At 35.3% G+C, this 23,723-nt stretch overlaps 2 protein-coding genes and 1 pseudogene across 2 annotated transcripts; 2 read left to right on the top strand and 1 right to left on the bottom strand.

Annotated features, from left to right (window-relative positions):
• Nucleotides 1–5,897: 5,897 nt before the first annotated feature.
• On the top strand, nt 5,898–9,807 carry LOC130731705 (WRKY transcription factor 55). The gene is made up of 3 exons (XM_057583958.1): nt 5,898–6,483; nt 7,434–7,574; nt 9,112–9,807. Exons 1-3 carry the CDS (start codon nt 5,987–5,989, stop codon nt 9,548–9,550), a joined length of 1,077 nt encoding a protein of 358 aa, XP_057439941.1. The 5' UTR covers nt 5,898–5,986; the 3' UTR covers nt 9,551–9,807.
• A 1,634-nt stretch (nt 9,808–11,441) lies between these two features.
• Nucleotides 11,442–13,105, bottom strand: LOC130734100 (FBD-associated F-box protein At3g52670-like). Its single transcript, XM_057586406.1, has 2 exons — nt 12,158–13,105; nt 11,442–12,066 (listed from the first exon to the last, which is right to left on the bottom strand). The coding sequence occupies exons 1-2, from the start codon at nt 12,872–12,874 to the stop codon at nt 11,668–11,670; spliced, it is 1,116 nt and encodes a 371-aa protein (XP_057442389.1). The 5' UTR covers nt 12,875–13,105; the 3' UTR covers nt 11,442–11,667.
• Nucleotides 13,106–19,346: 6,241 nt separating this feature from the next.
• Nucleotides 19,347–23,569, top strand: LOC130734097 (APO protein 3, mitochondrial-like; annotated as a pseudogene).
• Nucleotides 23,570–23,723: the final 154 nt, after the last annotated feature.

Raw genomic sequence — 23,723 nt, 5'->3', positions numbered from 1 at the left:
GTGAAAAAACCATGTAGATAACCTATATCTAACAAGGATTGTCACGTGAGTTGTAATTAGGTAAAAAAAAATTCACACACTATAAAATCCTTATTTTAAAAAATTTTTTTAAAACATGAATCACACGTGTTGTACTAATTAGTAACCCTAATACTTCTTGGTCAGCCCCCTACCGCTTAGTGCGCTGACCGTGGGGCGAGGGATTAGTCTCACGGCTATCGGCTGTGGGGATACCTTGGTGAAGACAAAAAAAATTAGTAACCCTAATTACACTAATAACATGTTAAACTTTCTATCCCAATTTCGAGAGTCCAACAAGACAAGTACATGTCATCAAATGCAGGCCATATCGGTAAACCCAGTTAAAAAGTTGATGTACCCACTAGGGGATGCATCTGATTGCAACATGTCATTAAATTAGATTCTACTACTAAAATCACACTTTTTAAAGAAGAGGGTACTCATTCGCATAATCGCAATAATAAAAGATAAAAGTGCAATTAAGCACTATGTAACTTGGTATTTATGTTCATTTTCCCATTTGTATGCATATCATTTTTTTCAAAACCGTAGGCATGTCGTTGAACCAAAGGATTTTGGTGACCACATTTTCTCATATTAAACTAGCGGAATCACCCGTGCAATGCACGGGTTACTTTACTATATATATAATATTTACAATTTGTGTAATATTATATTTATGCAATTTTGTTCAATTTTTAATTGCATAAATATATAAATGTTTATATATATATATATATATATATAATATAGATTATTTAATGAATTTTATACATTAATTTGAAAAAAGAGATATTAATGTCAATTGAGAAAAAAAAATTAGATAGAAATTTTACAAAAAGATGTTTTATTTTAAAACCATAATACCAAAAAATGTGACGCTTATAAAAAAACAAAAAATGTGACATCAAGCCAACATGGGTCGACACAACTGGCTTTAGGTTTAACTTTCACCTCCTCATAGGTCGAGGATTAAGATCCCCTACCCAATTGGCAGTAACCCTCTTAAGGAAGATCCCTCAGCGCTTCTTCTAGGAGTGAGCCTCTGCTGGTCTCCTCAGCATGCAACTGGCGCCTTACCCGGTAGTCTGGAGGTACTTTATCTTCCTTCTACCATTTTTATAACAAAAAAAATTGTGACACCGATGGTTTAGAATGATCAATTTGTTGGTATTTTTTTTCATAATTATCAATTTATAAAATATTTAATATTATTTTTAAAAAGTACTCTTATATAATGAGGCAAACAAACTATATATGAGGCAAACAAATTATATAGAATGCTTGTAACAAAAAAATTATATAAAATGCATTTAATATTTATATTAAGATCACTAATATCTTTAAAATTCATTTTTCAGTAGGGACAAAAAGTATACATTGATTTTTTAAAATATAATATATATATACCCATAAAATTATTGAAATGGTGATCTAAAAATTAAGTAAATAATATTTGTATTTTCTAAATGCAACGACCGCTGCATATTTTACTTTTATTAAGTTATTTTTTCACGTCTTCCACATACAAAAGATAAGAATTAAATTGTGCATCAAAGCATATTAATTAGAAAACATTTGTAAATCTAGCAGGTTAATGCTTTGAGCAAACTAAGAAGATGATCGTCTGACTTACTAAATCTTATTTCTTGGAAAAAGGAAATTATTAAAATTACAAAGTGAAGGATCTTTAAATGTGTAAAAGTATGGATCAAAGTTAAACCTTTATGTGAAAAAAAATAAAAAATAAAATGATTTTTTTAATTCACACAAAATTGGATCACATTTCAGATTCATTTTGTGTATGTCTTTCTATCTTGGAGCTCTCGAATATTATCCCTTGATAGGTTTGTCATTGGCCTAACTCATCATTCCTTTGTTGAAATAAAACATTCTCATGTCTTCCTTTGAACTTGCCTCATTACATGCTCATCCTCAATATCTCGCAACATTTGACTGAGCGCTCCCTTATATCGATCCCCTTGCCTCTAAAATGACTGAGGAAAATACCAAAGCAAAGTGAAAGTAGGGGAAAATAGAGAAGATAGAAGAAAAGAACTCCACATAAAGTAGAACAAATACCAAATCATGCACAATTTTATGGAAATTATCGTTCACAATACTATGCATGGCGTGTTAAATAATAAGAAAATGGGAAAATTAATCATGAAGAAAAAGATAGCACACAATATATCACAAGGAAATTAAAGAGAAGAAATGCACACATGCCTGCGCAAATGATGAGTACTTTCTCCGGAGAAGTAGAAGACCTAGACGAAAAAAATTAGAACAGGAGAAGATCAGATGAAATCGTGGAGAAAAGATAACATTATTAATTATATTAGGAAAAAGAGAATAGAAGAAGAACACAAATGTACTTGCACAAATTTTTGCTTTCTCTAGAGAAGTAGCGGACCTGGGAAATTATAAATTTAGATGATAGAACACATTATCTCATGGGTAAGAGAATGACGTGTACAATGCAATTGAAAATAACGATAAGGACCGAGTATTATTTTAACATGGAAAAGGAGAACATGAGGAAAAAATGTGTATAAGATTGATAAAATAACGTTAAAGTCTATATCTATATAATGAATATGTGTTGAAAGGAATGGATTTCTATTTCAAAAGGCACGTAGAATTGAAGATTCATGATTGTTGAGATTTCTCTTGAAATTACAAATTATATAAAATTTTGAATTTGAATTTTGAAATTTTTGTTAAATTTGAGAGCCAACCAATTTGATTCATTATGTTTTTTTTGAAACGTTGATTCATTATGTTAAAACTTTAGAAGAGTTATAAGTAATTATATATGAAATAATTTAGTACATTTAAATACTTTTAATGCCTATTATATATCATTAAAAATCTAGTTGAAAATTGAAATTAGTCAAGTAAATCTTCGATGAAATTCAAATTAAAATAACCCAATAAAAGAAATAATCAACCTGAAATTTTAAATTCGGGTTCTATCAACCTATAAAAGTATCACATTTATTACTCTTTTATATACCATGTTTTCGTTATATATATATATATATATATTAATCCTAAAAAATAATTCCAAGTTAAATTAATATTTAAAATTGAAAAAAATATTATTTCATACTATAGTGTTGAACTTTATAATTTCGCATTTAATTAGTATGCTGAAATTATGAGTCTTAAATAACTTTTTTTTAAAAGTAATTCCTGGAATTAACTACATTGGTTTTAGGTAGTGATTGGAGACATTTAACTCAATGACTACTTTCAAGTAAATTCAAAATTCAAATACAAATTTAATATTGTTTTTGCCTCCAAATTGTTATGAAAAGAATTAATCAAATTTAATATTACAAAAAATATTATTATTTTATTCTAAAAACAATTAATACAAAAATATGTACTTTCGTACTTTTCTTCAATTATTATTTAAGAAAATGCATCTGTATTTCAATATTTAAAACATAATTATCTGTATTTATTATTTTTAAAGTTCTGTATGTAAAATATTGATTTATAATTTTTGATTATTTATGATATATATTTGTTTTTACCAATAAATAGAAATGATTTAAGTATTTACCAATAAATAAAACATAATTTTTTTGGTAACATGTTAGTACATTTGTACATTTTCGTTTTAGTCAACTGCATAATAAGAACCACTGGACCATCGTGTCCTTTAGCTACATATTGTAAAAATTGTTGAGCGAAATCTTCCCACAGTGTACACTTCAAGATTTCCCGTAAAAGCAAAAATTTTCCAGCTTCTAAAGGTTTTACTTCAGTTTGCAACTTGAATATTGATAGAGACGTTGAGTATGACAATTTCGTTGTACAAACCTCTCTTTTAAGGCTGACTCAAATTTTACAACGGGGCTACTCCAAACTATACACTGAATCTTGTCACCCTGAAAAATGTAGGAGTTTCGTTAAAACATTTTATAGATGCAAGATTTTTTTTTGGAAAAAAACATCAACATACTCAGATCTTGGAAAAAGCGTTTATCTCTAAAAAACGCTTGATATGATTTTTTTTTTTAACAAACCTTAGCATTCATGAAGATCATGTCAATGAAGTTCGGCTTGTCAGATTGCTTTGTGTTGAGGACTCTACATAGTGGTAGCACTCTGACAACTATCTTCCAAGCTTTATTGTTCACAATCCTGATTTTGGAGATATAATTATTAGTTTTAAATACTGCCTTAGCTTTAGCTAGTGTTTGGAGAAATTTTATTTTTGCTTCATGTGAAAACATTGGAGAAATACTATTTTAATTGACAAAATTTAAATGTAGTACTATTTTAATTGACAACCATTAGAATTAGTATTTAATTGTTAATTGTTAATAACCACTGTTTCAAAATATGTGTTTCAAAATAAAAAAAAATTAATATATTAATTTCAATACGGTTGTTCGTTAATATAAGTGCTAAACTGAAAATTAAAATTTTAATTAAATAAGACAATAATAAATAGGATGAGTCATGAATTTGTATGCTATGAAAAAAAAGTAGAATTTTTTTTTCTTGGTGGGAAAATGGATGAATTTGGGGTGCCATGTTGAAAAATTGAAAACCATTAGAATTAGTATTCAATTGTTTTTTTTTTCTTTTTCGAAAGATTAGTATTCAATTGTGTGAGCCCTTTCATATATATAGTTTTATAGCTTTTGTAAACTTATGTTTTATTCTTAAAAAAATAATTCACTTCTAAGTGTGACAATAAAAAAAAAGTTCTTGGTTTCATCTTAAAAATTTATACGTTGAGATAATAATACTGTTATTGATGAGTTCAAAAACTAATACTGTCATAGATTTAGAAAATATAGTTTTATATTCCTTTTTAGTAAATTACTAATTTATTTATTGTGTATTTGGTCATAACTCATAAGTATTATTAAACACCGCAATTAATGTGCCAAAAAAATAGTGAAAATAAGTTTTTTGTTTTGGAGGGAAAATAAATTACTTAGGGGGAAACATGTGGTATAAGGCTTCTAGAAGAAAACATTCTTTATATATATATATAGATTTCTCTTATGTGCGCACCAAGTAAACTAAGATGTTTTTAAGATGAAACTTAATCTCATGCCCATTATGCTTGGAAACCCAAATCTTCCTTATTTTTAAGATGTTTTTTCTTAATATTATTCACTTATATATTTTTAAATAAATCTTGCAGAAAACACATTTTAATTCAAAAAAAATTATAAAACACATAAAAGAATCTTAAATTTTTTATATACTTAAGAATTAAATCACATTTTTTCACAAAAGATATGAATTAAGTATTGTTCAATTTCTTTTCAAAAAAAAGTACTGTTCAATTTATTTAATAGACTACATCGTGGACGAGTTTGAGGTGAGTATCTACACCCGAACTTATCCCCGCCTCTTCAAGTTCGGGTTAGGATTTGATTTTTCATAAACTTCGTTGAAGTTGGGTAAGGGTTATGAACCCACAGATTTGAACTTGATTGTCATGCCTAAAGTAAACTTAGTAATGAAAGAGGATTATTCCCAGAACTGAGGGTTAATCACTTATGATACGTTCAAATCCTAGCTAGCTGCGAAGAATTGGCACACAATGAAGAAAAGTTCCTGCTTGGTCATTCCTTCAAACCTTGAAAAATTCATCAAAACAAAGGTCCCATTAAGGAAACGGTTTCAATGGGGCAAGAGGGTCTTCTCATGACCAATAGAAAAAAACACTTTGATTTTCCATGTGGCATAGACCAAAGAGGCAAAGACCAAGTCTTCATTTCCACACAAGTTCCCATTTCCACCTTTTGTTTTTTAAGATTTTCCTTTTTTGCACCGTGTAAATGGAAACATATATCTACTTCTTCTAGTAGTATCCTTTTCCTCTAAAAGACAGAACCAACATAGAAGCTTACTAAGAAACTTAAACTTGCTCTTCTTAACAACCCCTTTAAAACTTTCAATCATATCCTAGTTTTCAGTTCTATATATGGCAAGCAAGACAAAGCAGGAATTCTCACAAGAAACAATGGAAGAGGTGTTGAATTCTATTAAGTATGCATGTGAATTGGCAAGAAACTTTGAACCAGAACTACCCAACATGGCCAACCACCCTGACTTGCTATCCTTGTCTATTGATGAGGTGATGAAGGCATTTGTTGAAGCTAAAGAAAAGCTAACGATGATGATGTTTTCACAGCAAGAACTAACTACAACAATTACACCACCTTCTTCCTTTGTTCCAATGCTGCCTCATGATGTTTTTAAGCATGAAACTCAGAAGCAGGCTCAGATGTTGGATCAGTTGTTTCGAATGCAGCAGCAGCCGTTTGATGTGAGGGCCTTGCTTGAGAACAAAATGGTGATGAGTGGTGGCAGCGATGTTCCGCACCTGTTAAGGTATAGGGATGTGGAAGGTTCCTCTGAGAGATCAAAGGAAGGAGAAATGCAGGGAATAGAAGCATCACCTTCACATCCCAAAAAAAGGTATCTATCTTCTTTTCTTCTTAATTGCATTGATGTGAATTATGTAGTTATGGGAACTGAATCTTTCTAGCTTTATGGGTAACTAGTGCATGCGTATAAGAGCTTGTCGTATTGTAAGTGTATGTCTGGAAATTTTTATACAATTTATTCTAAAATCAGAACTAATTCGATAAAGAAACTCATGTAAGTAGCTTCTGAGTTTCAAAATTGACTTTTTACATAACCTCACTATGTACATATATATGTGTGTGCTTTAACCTCACTATGTACATATATGTATGTGTGGGCTTGAATCTAATTAGCTATTTGGGTAAGGATAAAACTTAGATACAATACATTTGTACTGTTTAGGTTGTTGTCCAATGAAAATTTCAACCATTCACTTTCTTAATTCATTAATGTAATAATTTTTCATTTTTTGAATTCAAATCACAATAGTAAAAACTAGATGTATGGAACTGCATCTAAGTTTTCTCCTTTGGGTAACTAGTTTATGTATATAGTTAGTTTGCCTAGCTTCATTGATAACTAGTTTATTTATGGATGTAGTTGCCTGCTATATGGGTAACTAGTTTTATGCAAATGGCAATGCAGAAAAGATTGTTCTGTTTAATTTTGTCCCCTCCATTATAGGAATTGTACATGGCTTACACTTCATTCCTCCTCAATAATTGAAAGAAAGAAAACAAAAGTGATATGCTTTTGACGTTTGTAAGCTTTAGTTTATATCCGTATACACTATTAATACATTATTGGAAGTGACTCAAAAGTATAATAGAATTTTCCAAGTTCTTTCTTAGCAATTTGGCAACAAGTTCACATGGGTATTTCCTGCTAATTAATTGCATTTTGCATACTTTTCTACAAGCCCGTTGACTAATACAATTATCTTTACAAAGTAGTAATTAATTTCTTGGACATGGACCTAATGATTGGGTGTTCCCATTAAGTGATAGCAGAAAGATTGATCTGGAGAAGAGAATAGCGATGGTTCCTGCACCCTTGGTTGGAAACACTGAGATGCCACCAGAAGATGGTTTCACTTGGAGAAAATATGGTCAAAAAGAGATTCTTGGTTCCAAATACCCAAGGTATGATTAATTAATGAATTAACTAAGTAGTTATTAATTAATTAATTAATTAATTAATTAATTAATCTGTACTTGAATATATTAATTAGCTAATTGATTAATTATGCAGTCTATACTTGATCAACTCAACTTTTCTACTAATTTGGTGGCATGAATTGAAACACCTAATTAAAATGAACCCGCATATATGTATGCATGATCCTTGAATGGTTAAAACATATAAATAAGAGCCAACTACAAATATTTCCGACAACATATATAATATATGGTATAGTTTCCTATAGAGTTTGAAATTTTCAATTCAAAGTCACCTTTAATTTGTCTTCCATTGTACCTTCCAGAGAATAATCTCTTACCTTTCTCCTTCTGAGATTTCTTCATCAAGTCTGAATATTCAGTAGCACAACACTTGTGTCCCAGAAAGTGACTCATTCACATGGAAAAAGTATTTGACTAGTTATCTATGCACTGACGTCCCTTAAGAGTATCAAATAAATCAGTAAATTGACTATTGATAAGCAAATTGATAGCATAAGACAAATAGCCTCATTTTCAATTGCAACTAGCTAGAAGCACATAATTTTTCTTTTTTAAAAACAGAAGGAACAAATGACTATGCCTTGATTAAATATTAATCACTAATCATTGTTAGAAATATACTATAAAAGCATTCATGTGATTTTATTTAATTGGTTAATGATGTTGTTAGAGAATCTAAGATCAAATGGTTTAATGCATCATTGTACTAGTAAAAAGTTGAATTTTAGCACGAATTAGGTGATTATGTGCACCCAATAGGCTCCTACATGATGAACATGTTAAAAATATAAGGCTTAAATATGTTTCTGATCCCTCTAAAATTAGGGTTTTTTGGTTTAGGACCCTCTAAATATTTTTTGTTGGTATACACCTCTAAATGCAAAATAATACTGTCGTCACCTTACGTCGTTTAGAGGGACCTAAGCCAAAGAACCATGAATTTAGAGGACCTAAGACATGATAGAAATTAAGTTTTAGGTCTTTCTAAAATTATGGTTCTTTAGTTTAGGTCCTTCTAAAATCATGGTTCCTTAGTTTAGGTACCTCAAAAATATGTCATGTCAGCGTCTGTTAGGTAAAGGTAACGGCAGGGACTTATCCCTCCATATTATTTTCAAAATAAGAGTGTATACCAACAAAAAATATTTAGAGGGTCCTAAACCAAAAAACCCTAATTTTAGAGGGACCAAAAACATATTTAAGCCTTAAATATAATATAAAACTCATCGTTTAATTTGTCTTTATCGAAAACTTGAACTTTTTTTTGTATACAACTCTGGTTTTAGTCACCCTTCGGATGCTAACTATTCCAGATTCAAGATTTAGGCACGCTTAAGGCTCTTCATCCCTCTTCTAGATATTGTGGGGGAATTGAACGTGAAAACTATTCCCACACACTCAGCTTGTGTTCTCAACTAGCTACGTGACAACTTTTCATATGGTTTTAGGCAATCATTCATATTTTCCTCTCATGGTTTGAAAATTTCTTACTTCTCAGGAGTTACTATAGGTGCACCCACCAGAAATTATATGCATGCCCTGCTAAGAAGCAAGTACAAAGACTTGATGGCAATCCTAACATATTTCAAGTAACATACAGAGGTGACCATACCTGTCACATGTCCTCAACAGCACCATCATCATATCCAGCACCACAACTACTAGTAAATATATCTAGGGACATGACTCCAACTACAATTTCCCCCCAATTGTCTCCATCATCAACTTCAGTCCATGGGTGGCTGTCGTCGGTGAACCTCAGCCGCCACTCAGGTGGTGGTACCGGCGGTGGTAGTGGTAGTGGTGGTGCTGGACCCTCAACTTCAAAATATGGAATTGATTATCCAGTAGCTGATATGGCTGATGTCATGTTCAACTCTGGTAGTAGCAGTGGTAACAGTATGGAATCTCTGTTTGCTTCAGCTGAAGATAAATGAGAGTCAGGGGTGAAGAAAAGCTGAACTATATTGTAGTTAATTTCATACATAATATATTCATTTTCCAATATATTTCTCTTACAAATTTATAGATATCATCATTGTAACAAAGTAGCAAATAGATGGTATAGGCTTCATGTGCAGGTATATATCCTGCACTTTAATTCTTGACTATGGTAACACTTAGTAGAGAGAAAGTATGTTGAAATTCGCAATTTTTTTCTCCTTGTAATATTTGCAATTTTGAAGAATAAATCATATTTAGTATTGGAAAAGTTTAATGCCAAAGAGTGTATATGTATATTAGTGCGATTCAGAAAATCAAGTATATTAAATCAGAAGTTTGGCACTTTACTTAACTCTATGTAGCCTAAAAACTAAAAAGTTGTTCAGGAGTATAAAACTACGCTTTTATTATTTTGAGATTGTTAATTTGTTTTAACGGGAGCTATGAATTTATATATATCGTCCCTAAATTACAAAATCATTGTTTATTGTCCTCTAACATCTATTAGCCACATGTACCTTTGCTATTTTGCCTTGTGTTTTCCTCTTTAGTTAGGTCCACAAAATTTAAGACTAATATCTTAGTTTGCACTTTGCACACACTAGAATTTTCAAATAACTATCCACACTTGCACCGCCATCCGCCCGTTCGCTTTACTACGACAATGAGATACGCCGCTCGAAAGACTTTCAACACAAGAAGCCGTAACCATGGCTACCAACTATCGGCTCTAATTCCACTTGTTGGGGAGATAAAACCATGCACCAAAGGACCAACGAGATAAGACATCATGAGATTTAGATACTACGTCTTTATCCAAAATCTTAAGGCATTGAGTTTATGAGTTACATCTCTTATAAAGTCTTCAACTAACTCATATTTAACAAATCTGAGACTTCAACTCATACTTAAATTCTCAACAATTAGGGCATGCCTTCAATCCCCACTGTTGACTGAGGATTGAGTTGATGGGCGATCTATAAGTATATATCTAAGCAACCGGTGGTCCTGAAGGCATGTCTTGACCCGTACTAGAGCTGCCGAACCCACTCAAACATTTATTCATGGAAAAGGAAAATGAACTTAAGCGGTTACAAGTGAACATGTCATTCTACTCTCTTCCTAGTTCCTTTTTATTCTATCTATGCGAAAAAGCAAACGGGCCCAAGCTTCTAATGAAACTTGCAACTCCCACTAGATACTATAATTACTTGGGAAACATTGAACACAGTCCTTAGCAGATAAAAGTACATAAAGATTAATCTGAGACTTCAACTCATACTTAAATTCTCAACAATTAGGGCATGCCTTCAATCCCCACTGTTGACTGAGGATTGAGTTGATGGGCGATCTATAAGTATATATCTAAGCAACCGGTGGTCCTGAAGGCATGTCTTGACCCGTACTAGAGCTGCCGAACCCACTCAAACATTTATTCATAGAAAAGGAAAATGAACTTTTAAGCGGTTACAAGTGAACATGTCATTCTACTCTCTTCCTAGTTCCTTTTTATTCTATCTATGCGAAAAAGCAAACGGGCCCAAGCTTCTAATGAAACTTGCAACTCCCACTAGATACTATAATTACTTGGGAAACATTGAACAGAGTCCTTAGCAGATAAAAGTACATAAAGATTAATGTGGATTCAAAAGTTTGCTAAAAGGATCAATATCCTCAAGTGCTGTTAATTACTTTCATCAGTTTCATGTGGTTTGTATATGTATGTCAGTATGTGTATGCAAAATATATAAATAAAAAAATCCGTAGATTATTTCTTCAGTGTCTAGTCTCTACCACCAGGACAATGATGCAAATTCAATAACACATCCATATTTCAAATGCAGTACCAGATCAATATTAATGAGCAGATCAATAACCACAAAATAGGCACAAATAGATGTTATTCAACTCCAAAAAGTTACAAAAGATTATAACTTCAAAGATGCAAGCCATTTAATTGAAAATACAAATCTTCACTCTCTTGAAAATGTATGACATTTAAGAACTATCATCAAGATACAAATTACATGCCCTTCAGTACACTAGCAAAATGGAATAATCTAAACACAAATCGCAGCTACTGTCTACAGCCTATTAGTTATTCTCATTCTCATATAAATAAAAGTTGACAAATTGGAGAAGTCCTTGGGTATGAGGATAATTCTTTCAGCTGTTGAAACTTGTCCTCTAATTTTGAAGAAGACGTTGTGCCTATTGCCATCGTAAGTAAAGCTCTTGAATTCTCCATAATATATTTTGCAAAATGCAACTCACTGGCGCCTTTATAATTCATAATAAAACACGTCTTAAGCTGTGAAGAAAGGCATTCAGGAACAAAACAGGGGAAGGCCCAGACCGCAACATGAGAACTTTTCCGCATAACAAGTTTCAAAATTTGAAGTTTAGGGCACTTCTTTAGCATTGAAAGTACGAAATGCCAACTCATATCACTCCCAAAAATGAGATCCACACGAGTTAAATTGGGAAAAACTGGAATAGCATCGCAGTACTGCAAGAGTTAATAAGAGTAAACACAAATATTAGTAACTTTCTAAAATTAATAACATGAAAAACACATTTTCTTTGACATAAACACAAACCTTGTCAATGAGAAGAAATTGTATACTGCAAATCGCCATCAGAGGAATATCTAAGCCAATTTTATAAATAAATGCCCTCACCAACTTGGATAGACTTTTAAAATTCTTATCACTAGGAGTAGAAGTGTCAACATAGGTTATATTATACAAATACATATCCTCAAGAATTGGACACCCACAAAGAAGTTCCATGAGATATTGCGGTTTTGGAAAACCAACTTGACTCAAATGCAGAGTTTTGAGTGAGGGAAGATCAACAAAAGAAAACACATTCACATCTAACCCGGTCAACTTCAGAACAACAAGAGTTTTGCAGCTGAAAACACGGCTCATCCTCAGCACGGTAGTACTTGTAATGGGCAGCTTAATGTGGAGGTCCTCAAGTCCACGTTGTGTTGCAGCATTGATCCATGTATTGAGATCATAATCAGAAAGCTCAAAATTGGAAGCCCTGCATTTGAGACGAAACATTCTAATGGGTAGATGCGCATCTCTGGCAACAATGGTTTTGTATATGAACTTGTTAAAACAATCATAGGGTTTGTTGTTGTTCAAGAGATAGCTTCGGTCATCAAAGTATAGGCTAGGAACCGAGAGCCACAATGGTGTCCACCTCTTTGAAAGAATACTTGTGGCTGCAGCAATATGAATGGGAAGAAAAGAGAGAATGTGACAAAGGACTTGATCTGGCAACATGCTGATAATGTCATCAGCCATTCTGACAAAGAACAGAAGATGAAATTTATAACCAAATAATTAGACAAGATGAAAGTTATAACCAAAACTCAACAATTTATACAAAATTTTTAACAGAAGCTTGGATCGTGGCGAGTTAGGGAGAGAAGAAAAGAGAGTGACAGAGGAAGAAGATGAGGAAGGGCTAGGGTAAGAGAGAAGAGCTTTGGGTTGTTGAGGGGGAAGAGAGAGTGACAGAGGAAGAAGAAGAACGGCTAGGGTTTGGGGATAACAAGAGAGATTTGCTTATATAGTTGGTGACCGGTTTAGCTGGTCATCCAACGGTTGGGACCGGTTGAACCGGTTTATATATTAACTAAATTGTTATAAATATATGTATATTATTTAAATTCAATTTTGGTAAATTCTGTGCTACCCTGAATTTTTCTTGGGTGTGGTACCCGGATTAGGTAATTTAATAAATTATTATCATATTATTTAAGGTAAATACCACATTTTTAGATTTTACTTCACTTGTAAATTGAATTTATCTCATGAAATTTATTTTTTAATGAAAAATGGACGAGTAGTGGAAACAAATGATGGTGTTGGAGATGCGCGTAAAATGATCATTGTTAGTGGATGAACAAAGCTAAGAAAACACAACTCGCATATCTTATGTCCCTAAGAATGGAATACTGCATTACTATGATATAACAAAATCAAAATTTTAATCGATACATGAGTCTTTATTATTGAACCAACTCATTTTAGGTATCACACCCTAATCTGGATTAAGGTACCACAGCAAGCACCATTGATTTTTAGGACTATTCATTTAGTATTAAATTTTAAATCTAAAATGAGTGAAAATAAATATTATAAATTAATGTGTATGGTAGGACACATGTGAGACCCTTTTAGTAATTTAAAGAACAATGGATTAGAGCAAAATCTACTTCAGTTCGTTAGGAGTTCCCTAAATCCGATGTGGCAGTATTAGTCCACAGGAATAATGCAGAATAGTGTTAAGGAAACAAAATAAAGAACCCTGGGTTGGATATGCTCTTAAGGTCTTTATGTTAATCAAAGATCTTTATGTTAATCACTAAATGTTTTTTTTATAAACCTTGCAACTCCCACTTAGATGCTCTAAATTGGGATACTTTGTATACGAGTAATGATATATACACACCTCATCTTTTAAATACTTCATTTCCACCTATTTTTGTTTCTACCTCTCTCCTCTTATCATCTATCACATCTCATACTTTCTACTTTTTCTTTTCTTCCTATCTCTCTTCTTCTCCATCTCCTTCCACCTCAAAATGAGGTGTGAAGAAAACATTTTCCTTTATACACAATCCATAGCAAATAAAAAAGTACATACATGTTGTGGATTCAAAAGTTTGCTAAAATGATCAATATCCTCAAGTGTTGTTAATTACTTTCATGTGGTACTTGTATGTGTATGTGTACACAAAATATATATAGAAAATAAATTCCGCAGATTATTGCATCAGTGTCCACTCTCCACCAGCACGACAATAATGCAAATTCAATAACACAATCATATTTCAGTTGCAGTACCAGATCAATGTTGAGCGGATCATTTAATTAAAATAGGCACAAATAGATGTTATGTTACTCAACTCCAAAAGGCTATCTACAAAAGTATTAAACTTCAAAGAAGCAAGTCATTTAATTATGGCTTAATTGCACTTTTAGTCCCCCAATTTTGGCCTTCCTGCGAAAATCGTTCTCAAACTTTAAACTTAGAAAAAAAACGTCTCTAACATTTACACCTGGTTGCAAAATTGGTTGTTCTATCCAAGAACATAGAAGTGAGGTATAGTACCTAGAGTGTAAGGATCGTGATGTGAGAATCTAGAGAGAACAAGAGTGTAACCGCTTAGAGAGAGAAAGTAACTGAATCTCAAGTTTGTTATTTCTCAAATGAGCTAAGAGTCCCTTACAATTGGTAACCGTCCCTTATTTATAGATTCGGGGTTGGGCTTGGCGCTTCTAACTTCCCTTAATGGGCCGGTTGGGCCTCCGAGGGAAGACCCAAGTTTCTGGCTTGCTCGTCGCCCTGGGCTAGCGCCCCTGGGCGAGGGGCCCTAGGGCCTCGCCCAGTCCATTGGTCTTCCGTCCAATTCCATCAAATATTTAAGGAATTCTGGGATAAAAATTAATAAAAAATAAGAAAATAAAACAAAAACCTAGAAATTGATGAATGTTCATCTTCTTCAAAGAACCAATGCAGATAACTGGGGTATATGGTTACCCAAACTCACAATGGAAGTGGAAGACCTGAGAACTGTTAAGAAACCTCAAACCTGAACCTGGAACTCCTTGGCTTTGCACAGGAGCTTTAACGAAATCCTCAACGCGGAAGAGAAGAGAGGTGGAAACCCAATCAACTTTGAAATGGCGAGACAGTTCCAAGAAGCTCTGGATTTTTGCGATTTGAAGGATAAGGGACATACAGGATACAAGTTCACATGGTCAAATAAACGCAAGGAACCAGATACAGTTGAGGAAAGGCTCGACAGGGCCCTATCAAACGAACTATGGCAGCAAACCTGGCCCCATACGAGCGTGGAACACTTGGCTAGATTTACCTCTGATCATAACCCAATTCTAATCTCAGCATCGCTAGTAAAACGAAAGAAGAAAGTCAGGCAAAGGCTATACAGATTCGAGGAAATGTGGTTGAGAAACGAAGACTGTGGGATAGTGGTTCAACACTCTTGGCCTTGGGGAATGAGAGATGTCAATATGAAGATTGAATGTGTGGCTTCAAACCTGAAAGAGTGGGCTGATTCGGTCTACGGGGAGATGCCCAGGAAAATAAAAGATCTTATGTCAAAGCTAAAGAAACTACAATCTGCAACACAAACTGAGAGCATAAGAAAACATACGGCTGAAGCAGAGGAGGAATTAGAGGAGCTCTTGAAATTAGAAGAAATCAAATGGTGCCAAAGATTGAGAGCAAGCTGGCTGAACCACGGAGATAAAAACACCAACTTTTTCCATAAAAAAGCTTCGCAGAGAAACAAAAGAAACACTGTGAACAGAATTAAAGATGATGCAGGGGTCACGTGGAAAGAAGAAGAAGATATAGAGGAAGTCCTGACATGGTATTTTGAGAACCTCTTCACTTCAACAAATCCAACTCAGTGTGAGGCTGTAACTTTTCTGGTCAAAGACAGAATTACAGAACACCAAAAGCTGATCATGGAAGAAGAGTTCACTGAAGAAGAAGTCTACACAGCCCTCAAGCAAATGCACCCCACCAAAGCACTAGGTCGAGATGGCACCCCTGCCCTCTTTTACCAGAAATTTTGGGGGATAGTGGGACATGATATCTCTAGTTATGTGCTGCAGATTCTGAACGAAGGAAAAAGTCTAGAGGATATAAACCAGACCCTCATTGCTCTCATACCAAAAGTGAAGAAACCAGAACATGCTAAGGACTTCAGACCGATTAGCCTATGCAATGTGGTCTTCAAGCTTGTGACAAAGACAATAGCAAACAGGCTGAAAAGTTTCTTACATGATATTGTGGAGGAAACCTAAAGCGCATTCGTTCCGGGGAGATTGATCACAGACAATGTCATCATAGCACACGAGTGCTTCCACTATATGAGAAGGAGAACAAGGGGGACCAAAGGATTCATGGCACTCAAAACCGATATGTCAAAGGCCTATGATAGAGTGGAGTGGCCATTCCTAAAGAGCACTTTGGAATCTATGGGTTTCACTGAAAAGTGAACATCCCTCATCATGTTATGTGTTTCCTCTGTCTCTTTTCAGGTACTTCTAAATGGACAGCCATGCAGACATTTCAAGCCTGAGCGGGGTCTCCGACAAGGAGACCCCCTCTCCCCGTACTTGTTCATATTATGTGCTGAAGTTTTGTCTGCAATGATAAAGGCCAAGACAGCAGATGGCAGCCTTCATGGCGTGAAGATTACCCCCAAAGCACCAAGTGTCTCACATCTTTTCTTCGCCGATGACAGCATACTCCTAGCAAGAGCAACGATTGAGGAATGCCAAACCCTCCATGGAATTCTCACAGATTATGAGACCTTCTCAGGCCAGAGAATCAACCTTGACAAATGTGAACTTTCCCTAAGCCGAAACGTGCCTAGTGTCCGTGCAAATGAGCTTGAAAGCTTGCTTGGTGTTAAGGCAGTGGAAAGACATGAGAAGTATCTGGGCTTACCCACCATGGTGGGAAGATCAAAAACCCAAGTCTTCAATTTTGTCCGGGAGAGAATCTGGAAAAAGCTGAAAGGATGGAAAGAAAAGGCCCTTTCAAGATCAGGAAGAGAGGTTCTAATCAAACCCATAGCACTAGCCATTCCAACCTATGTCATGGGTTTGTTCCTTCTTCCTGCCACTCCATGCACACAACTGGAGGTCATGGTTAACAAATTTTACTGGGGAGGCAGCGCTGAATCAAGCAAGCTAAATTGGATTAAATGGGATAATTTAGCAACACCCAAGAAACTGGGAGGCCTCGGTTTCAGATCCGTCAACAGTTTTAATAGGGCCCTCTTAGCGAAGCAATGGTGGAGACTACTCCGGAGGGACAGCTCCTTGGTGGCACAAGTACTAAAAGCCCGATACTACCCAAATTGTGAACCGCTATCGGCAAACCGAGGAACAAATTCTAGTTATCTCTGGAAAAGCATTCATGCTACAAAGGAGATTATCAATGAAGGAACAATTTGGAAAGTGGGGGATGGGGAGAGTATAAACGTATGGACTGACAAGTGGATCCCAACAACTCACAATGGCAAAATCATGTCTAGCAAACCGAGACTATGCAAATTGGAGAAAGTGAGTGAGTTGATCTGGCCAGAAACCAGAAGCTGAAATATTGGAAGAATAAATAGAGTATTTTCAAGGTATGATGCTGGGAAAATTGTACAAATTCCCCTTACTACACACCAGGGCTGCGACACAATTATGTGGAAGGATAATAGGGACGGTCAGTACAGTGTAAAGTCAGGCTACAAACTGTTTAGATGCAAAGCAGCAGGACAACAAATGATTGGACCCTCTCATTCAAATGGATCAAAGCTATGGCAAAAAATCTGGGCAATCAAAGTAATCCCAAGGTGCAATGAATTAATCTGGCATGCAAGCAAAGATGTGCTTCATGTCAAAATGAATCTAAAAAGAAGAGGGATGAACATTGAATCAATATGTCCTTGCTGTGGTGAAAAGGATGAAACTACAACTCATGCCCTCCTCACATGTGAAGCTGTCCGTAGAATCTGGTTCCTGTCCCACCTTAACATAAACATCCCAAATGATATCCCAGGAAATTTTCTGAACTGGATAGAAAGCATCCTTGAACATCCTGAGGAAAACACAATGGCTGAAATTTTCAATCTCATTTGGGCTATTGGTGCAGACGCAATGCCTGGACTTTTGATGGGCAACTTTTGGATATAGAGAAAACTCTAGCTAAGGCAGCTTGTATCGGTGTAAGTGAACCTTCCCACAATATTTTCCCTCCCGCTAGTTCCGAACCTATAAAGTGGAAGGCACCACCAAGTGGGTTCTACAAACTGAATGTTGATGCAGCAATAAAAACAAACATAGGCACGGGCCTTGGAGCAATTATCCGAAACAACAAAGGGGAAACCATGGCTACTGCAACCTGGATGATTGAGGAGATTGAGGACTCAGCCCTTGCTGAAGCGGCTGGTGTCAAATGGGCTCTGAAATTAGCAAAAGACATGGGCTTTGATCGCGTGTTACTGGAAACAGATTCCCTCCTTTTTGTAAAACAGTGGGAAAACAATCAGCCGGGTATTTCGTACTTAGGTGATGTTGTCAGAGAATGTAAATACATTTCTTCTGCTTTTAGTTTGTGTACTGTCTCCCATGTGAAAAGAGCTTGTAATGTAGTGACAGATTTTCTATCCAACCTAGCCTTTACCCTACAGGAAAACTGTTGGATAGAAGAGGATCCTCCAGGGACCTCTATTTTGATTTCTGCTGATGTACCAATTGCAGTTTCTACTGCTAATGAATGAAGAGACAGTACTTAAACTTCAAAAAAAAAAATCATCATCTTCATATTCTTCTCTAGAAAACCCAGAAGCAAACCAAAAAAACATCAACCCCACCCCAAACATCAATTTCAGGTCTCAAATCAACCATCAATTGAAGATAATCACAAACACTAGAACCAAATCATTCAATTTGTGAATAATATCGTGGGAAAGCTAACCACTGAACACAATGCTTATCAAATAACCAGGGATGACAATGGGTAGGGTCTGGGTAAGGTATTATAGTACTCATCCCATACCCGCGTTTTCAAAAATTACCCGTACCCGCCCCCATACCCGCGTGGGTAGCAACTTAAATGCTTGTCCCCAGGGGCGGACCCACAGCCAAGTCAGGGGTTGAGATGAACCCCTTGAAAAAAAAATTTCTACTTACCCCCTTGTATTGTTTTTTTTTGAACCCCCTGAGATTTATATTTGCACCTAGACCCCACTTACTCCTCCCTCTCTCTCTCTCACTCACGATTCACGCTCTCACCCTCTCGCACTCTCACTAGGTCTGGCCGTCATCACCGCACGGCGCACCACCACCACGCCACGCCACGCCACGCCACCACCGTCCACCAGTCCAGCCGCCCCTCTGCGGCTCTACCCTAGGTCTGATTGATTTCCCGAAACTTAAATCTAAGTGTTTTTGTTCTCTCGCCCAACGTACCCGTCGCGCCGTTCGCCGCGCCTCCGAGGCTCCACCGCGCCATGCCAGACTTCCGCGCCTCCTAACACCCACCGCCTTGTGTCGCGCCACTCTCCTCTTTTCACTCAGGTAACGCTCTTCTCTCGCTCACCCGTCCTCTGCTTTCCACGTTTGGCATTGAGAATTGTTTAGTATTCAATTTTCAGAACTCTCAGCTAGTAATCATGGAAGCCCCATTATGAACAAGTGGTTGCTGTTTCAAAATCCCTTACGATTTAAGTTTCGCAATTTATGATCCAATTTTTAATTGTTCTGTTCACAATTTCTGATTTGATTTTTACTTGTTTAATTATCATGCATCTCATACAGTTTTTACTGCTTTTCAGGCATCATTTGGTGAAGAAACTTTAACATTTGGTGAAGAGCCCTTTTTCCTGTTATTGTAATGAACTTTGTTTCCATTTTGATGTTGTTATAAAAAATTTCTTTCAATATGACGAGTGAATTGTAAAATGGTTGTTGCTTAATTTTACAAGTTAATTTTAGTTTTGTGTACAGCCAATGAATTCTTCCAATGCCCTGCTTTGCTTATCTATTGAATTTTTTTGGAGACAGGATACTACAATTCTGCCAATACCTGTGATTAAACTTCGCTGTTGAACTCTTTGGTTAGCATTGAAATTTATTGATGTTGAATCTGAAACTATATTATTTGCTATATACAGTCCATCATTCAGGAACTATAAGTGACATTCTTGTGGAAGATGGAAAACCTCAGCCCCCATTTGTGATTGAACCATAGAGATTTGAAGTTGAGCTTCCACTTTGTAATCTGATTGAGTTGTATAATTTTTGTTTTTCTTACTCATATCCTTCAGTATTTTGAACTTTCGGTGTTTTACTTTCATGTAAAAGATCCCATAAAACTTGATCATTATATAGTTCCATTGATGCTTTGTATTCCACTATTCATCCCGAGAAAGAGTGTATGTTAGTTCCATTGATGCTTAGTGTTCCTCCTATGTAAAGTGTGTTTGTTAGTTACTTACATTGAAAGTGATGTATTCAATAACATTGACTCTGAGCTTGTTGTTCAACGATTTCAGAATATGAAATCGTGTAGAGGACAACTATGATTTGTATAATTTATGATGTATAAACATATTACAGTTGTTTTTAATTATATTTATATTGATGTGCTCATTTGAAAAATTTGAACCACTGACCCCGGGGTCCTGGATCCGCCACTGGCTGCGGCGTAGGGGCAGAATATATTGTAGAATTCGTTTGGTGGTTTGGGTTATAGGGTTCAGATGGTGAAATGCAATTGGTGTATGTTTCTCTGTTTTATTTAGGTGATAATTTGTTCAATTGCTCTTAATTTAGTGAAAGAAATATGATGCTCATATATGCTGTTACCATTGTTGTTTTGAATTACTGTTTGGCTTTTTCAATCTGTTATGTCCAGGTGATAGGTTTGCGTGGAAGGGAAGTGTGATTAGAGACTGTTGTGAGACAGAATTGGGTAGTGGATAAAACCAGACGAGGGGAGAGGGGAAGGTTAGTGAGGTTTCAGACAATAGAAAGTTATCCCTTGAAACTGCTTGCAGTGTCTCTGCATTGCTTTTTCTTTGGTAGTGTGGGTTTGGTCTCATGATCAGGTTCTTCAAGCATTAAAGAAGCATGCTTCCTCTATGTTGTCATCTTTTGATAAAATCAATGCAGATATAATTTGAATCGTATGATTCCTGTATAAATAAGAGCTACGTTTAGCTTATAACCAGTGATTGAAAAATTATGTGATGAGGTTTTAACAATTTGATAATTTTTTATAAATGTACATGCAGTTAATTATGAAAAATTGACATTCTTATTCCTCGACTGGAGTTTTAAATTGAATATTTCCCCTTTGTTTTCCTTGTTACAGAAGTGCAGTTTTCTTTTTCAATTTGTAAAATCTGTTCTGTTATTACTTGCAATCTCAAAGGTACAAAAAGTTAAATATACCAACAAAAAAATCAGTTTCTTGTTCTGTATATAAATTTGTCCATGAATTTTTTTCAGTGCATGTGTCTTTTCTACATGAGAAATGATGCTGCCAAGACATGTTCAAACTGTTGGCTATATGCTTGAGAGAGTTATTCCTGTGGCACAGCTTAGAGGTATAAATACACATTTTTGTGTTTGGTACTCAACTGTGTCAGCTTGCAATGAGCTTCCAAGAAAGTTCAAAATGTCTGAGAGGAAACCACTGGTGACAAGTTTTAATGAACTAAAGCGCGAAGCTAGACGGAAGAGAAAGGAGAGACAAAGTGTGCATGAGATTGTTTTACAACCTCCTGAAAATGGCTTGTTGGTTAAGCAATTAATTCCTATTGCTCATGAAGTATATGCTGCCAGATCTGAACTATTGTCGAGTGTTTCAAGACTTGTCAAGCACATTGCTATTTATACATGCAGGTAAGACCATAACCTCTGTATCCTTTATTTTGGTTATTTGAGCTTTTAGCATGCTGCAAGCTGAACTTCTATTTAAGTATGATACTGTATTCCAACTAGAAGTATTTTTTCTTGTTATTTTATTTTATCTGGTTTTATTGGAATTGGCAACTTGCAGCTAAGCGATATAATATGATATTTTAAATGTATACTGGGTTGGGTATAAAAGGATTTCTTAATGTGAATTGGAGCTATTCTAAGTGGGTAATGTGTACTGATCTCCTAACTTGAGATTTGGAATGCCTTGCAGCTTATGTGGAGATGTTCATGTTGGTCATCCACCACATATTATTAGAACATGTAATGTTAGAGGAAGCCCATCAAGCAAAGAACATAGTTGGGTCAAAGGAGGTATTGGTCATGTACTGCCACTTGTAGAGTCATTTCATTTGTATGATAGAATAGGGAGGGCTGTTTCACACAATGAAATGCTTGAAGTGGACCGAATTCCAGCCATTGTTGAATTGTGTATCCAGGCAGGTTTTGACATACCTGAGTACCCTACCAGGAGAAGGGCCTTCCCTGTTTATTGTGTTGCTGGTAGGATAATTGATTTTGAGAAAAGATTTCCAAAAGAATTTCACTTGGCAAAGATATAGATGCATGTGGGTTTTGGTGTAATAAGAAGAGATTGAATGAAGACACCAATTCGTTAGCAATGCACGGTGATGATATTCAAGGTTTATGAAGACAAAATACTTTTTTCTTCTTTTTCTCATTCTCTTAGACAAACACACACAGGCAATGCATTACACATTCTTCCTTTGTCAACTTTCTTACTATCTACATGCTTCCTTGCAGCTATTGCTGTCCAAGGCATGAAAGCCTGGGAGAAAATGTGCTCAGGAGCTTCAAAACTTATGGACACATATGCTGTCCAAACATGTGGATATTGTCCAGAGGTACAAGTAGGACCTAAAGGTCACAGAGTACGAAATTGTCAAGCTTTCAAACACCAGATGAGGGATGGGCAGCATGCATGGCAGGAGGCTACAATTAATGATTTGGTACCTCCTGTATACGTCTACCACATTGGAGATCAGCAATCTGGGAAGCCTTTGGTACATGAGCTTAAAAGGTACTACGGTATACTGCCTGCGGTGGTTGAGCTATTTGCACAGGCTGGGGCGACAGTTGAAAAGAATTATGCACATTCAATGAGGGAAGATGTTGTTGTCCCTGAAATGGATGAGGAAAAGTTGGTTGTTTAAATCAATTGGTTGAATGACTTCCTATGAATGGAGGAACCATTGAGATCTGGAAGAGGCTAAATATTAAAAATTAAGCTTTAATTTCTTTCAAATAGTAACAAATTGTTTGTGCTGGGAAAGAAGATGAAGGATGTGTAATTTGGTTATTAGGATAGTAGTAGGATGTGAATAAGAGAGAAAATTGGAATAAACAATCTAGTGTTCTGTTGGCAACTTAAGGGGTTGTCTTGATTATATGAAACACTTCTGTTTGACACGCACCGGAGACCAATAAACTTGGATTCCTTTGTTGAGAACATGTCTTTATCCCTCTCCCAATCTCAGTTGTCACTTAATTTAGTTTCAAGTCAAATATGCTTTTAGGTGATATTTTGTAATATAATTTCGTGCCTCTAAAACCAAAGAAAACCTAAGTCCAAAGCATTAATTTTATACTTTCTGGTATTCAAGAG

Source organism: Lotus japonicus, chromosome 1 (assembly GCF_012489685.1).
Source record: "Lotus japonicus ecotype B-129 chromosome 1, LjGifu_v1.2".
In the NCBI taxonomy this organism is placed as follows: Eukaryota; Viridiplantae; Streptophyta; class Magnoliopsida; order Fabales; family Fabaceae; genus Lotus; species Lotus japonicus.
This window is presented reverse-complemented; position numbering and strand designations above follow the sequence as displayed.

Bases quoted from the DNA above. Each gene is read 5' to 3' on its own strand.
- LOC130731705 (XM_057583958.1), top strand. From the start codon at position 5,987: ATGGCAAGCAAGACAAAGCAGGAATTCTCACAAGAAACAATGGAAGAG. The intron at 6,484-7,433 runs GTATCTATCTTC...GTTCCCATTAAG, and splicing joins CCTTCACATCCCAAAAAAAG to TGATAGCAGAAAGATTGATC. The intron at 7,575-9,111 runs GTATGATTAATT...CTTACTTCTCAG, and splicing joins CTTGGTTCCAAATACCCAAG to GAGTTACTATAGGTGCACCC.
- LOC130734100 (XM_057586406.1), bottom strand. From the start codon at position 12,874: ATGGCTGATGACATTATCAGCATGTTGCCAGATCAAGTCCTTTGTCAC. The intron at 12,067-12,157 runs GTTTGTGTTTAT...TAACTCTTGCAG, and splicing joins AATTTCTTCTCATTGACAAG to TACTGCGATGCTATTCCAGT.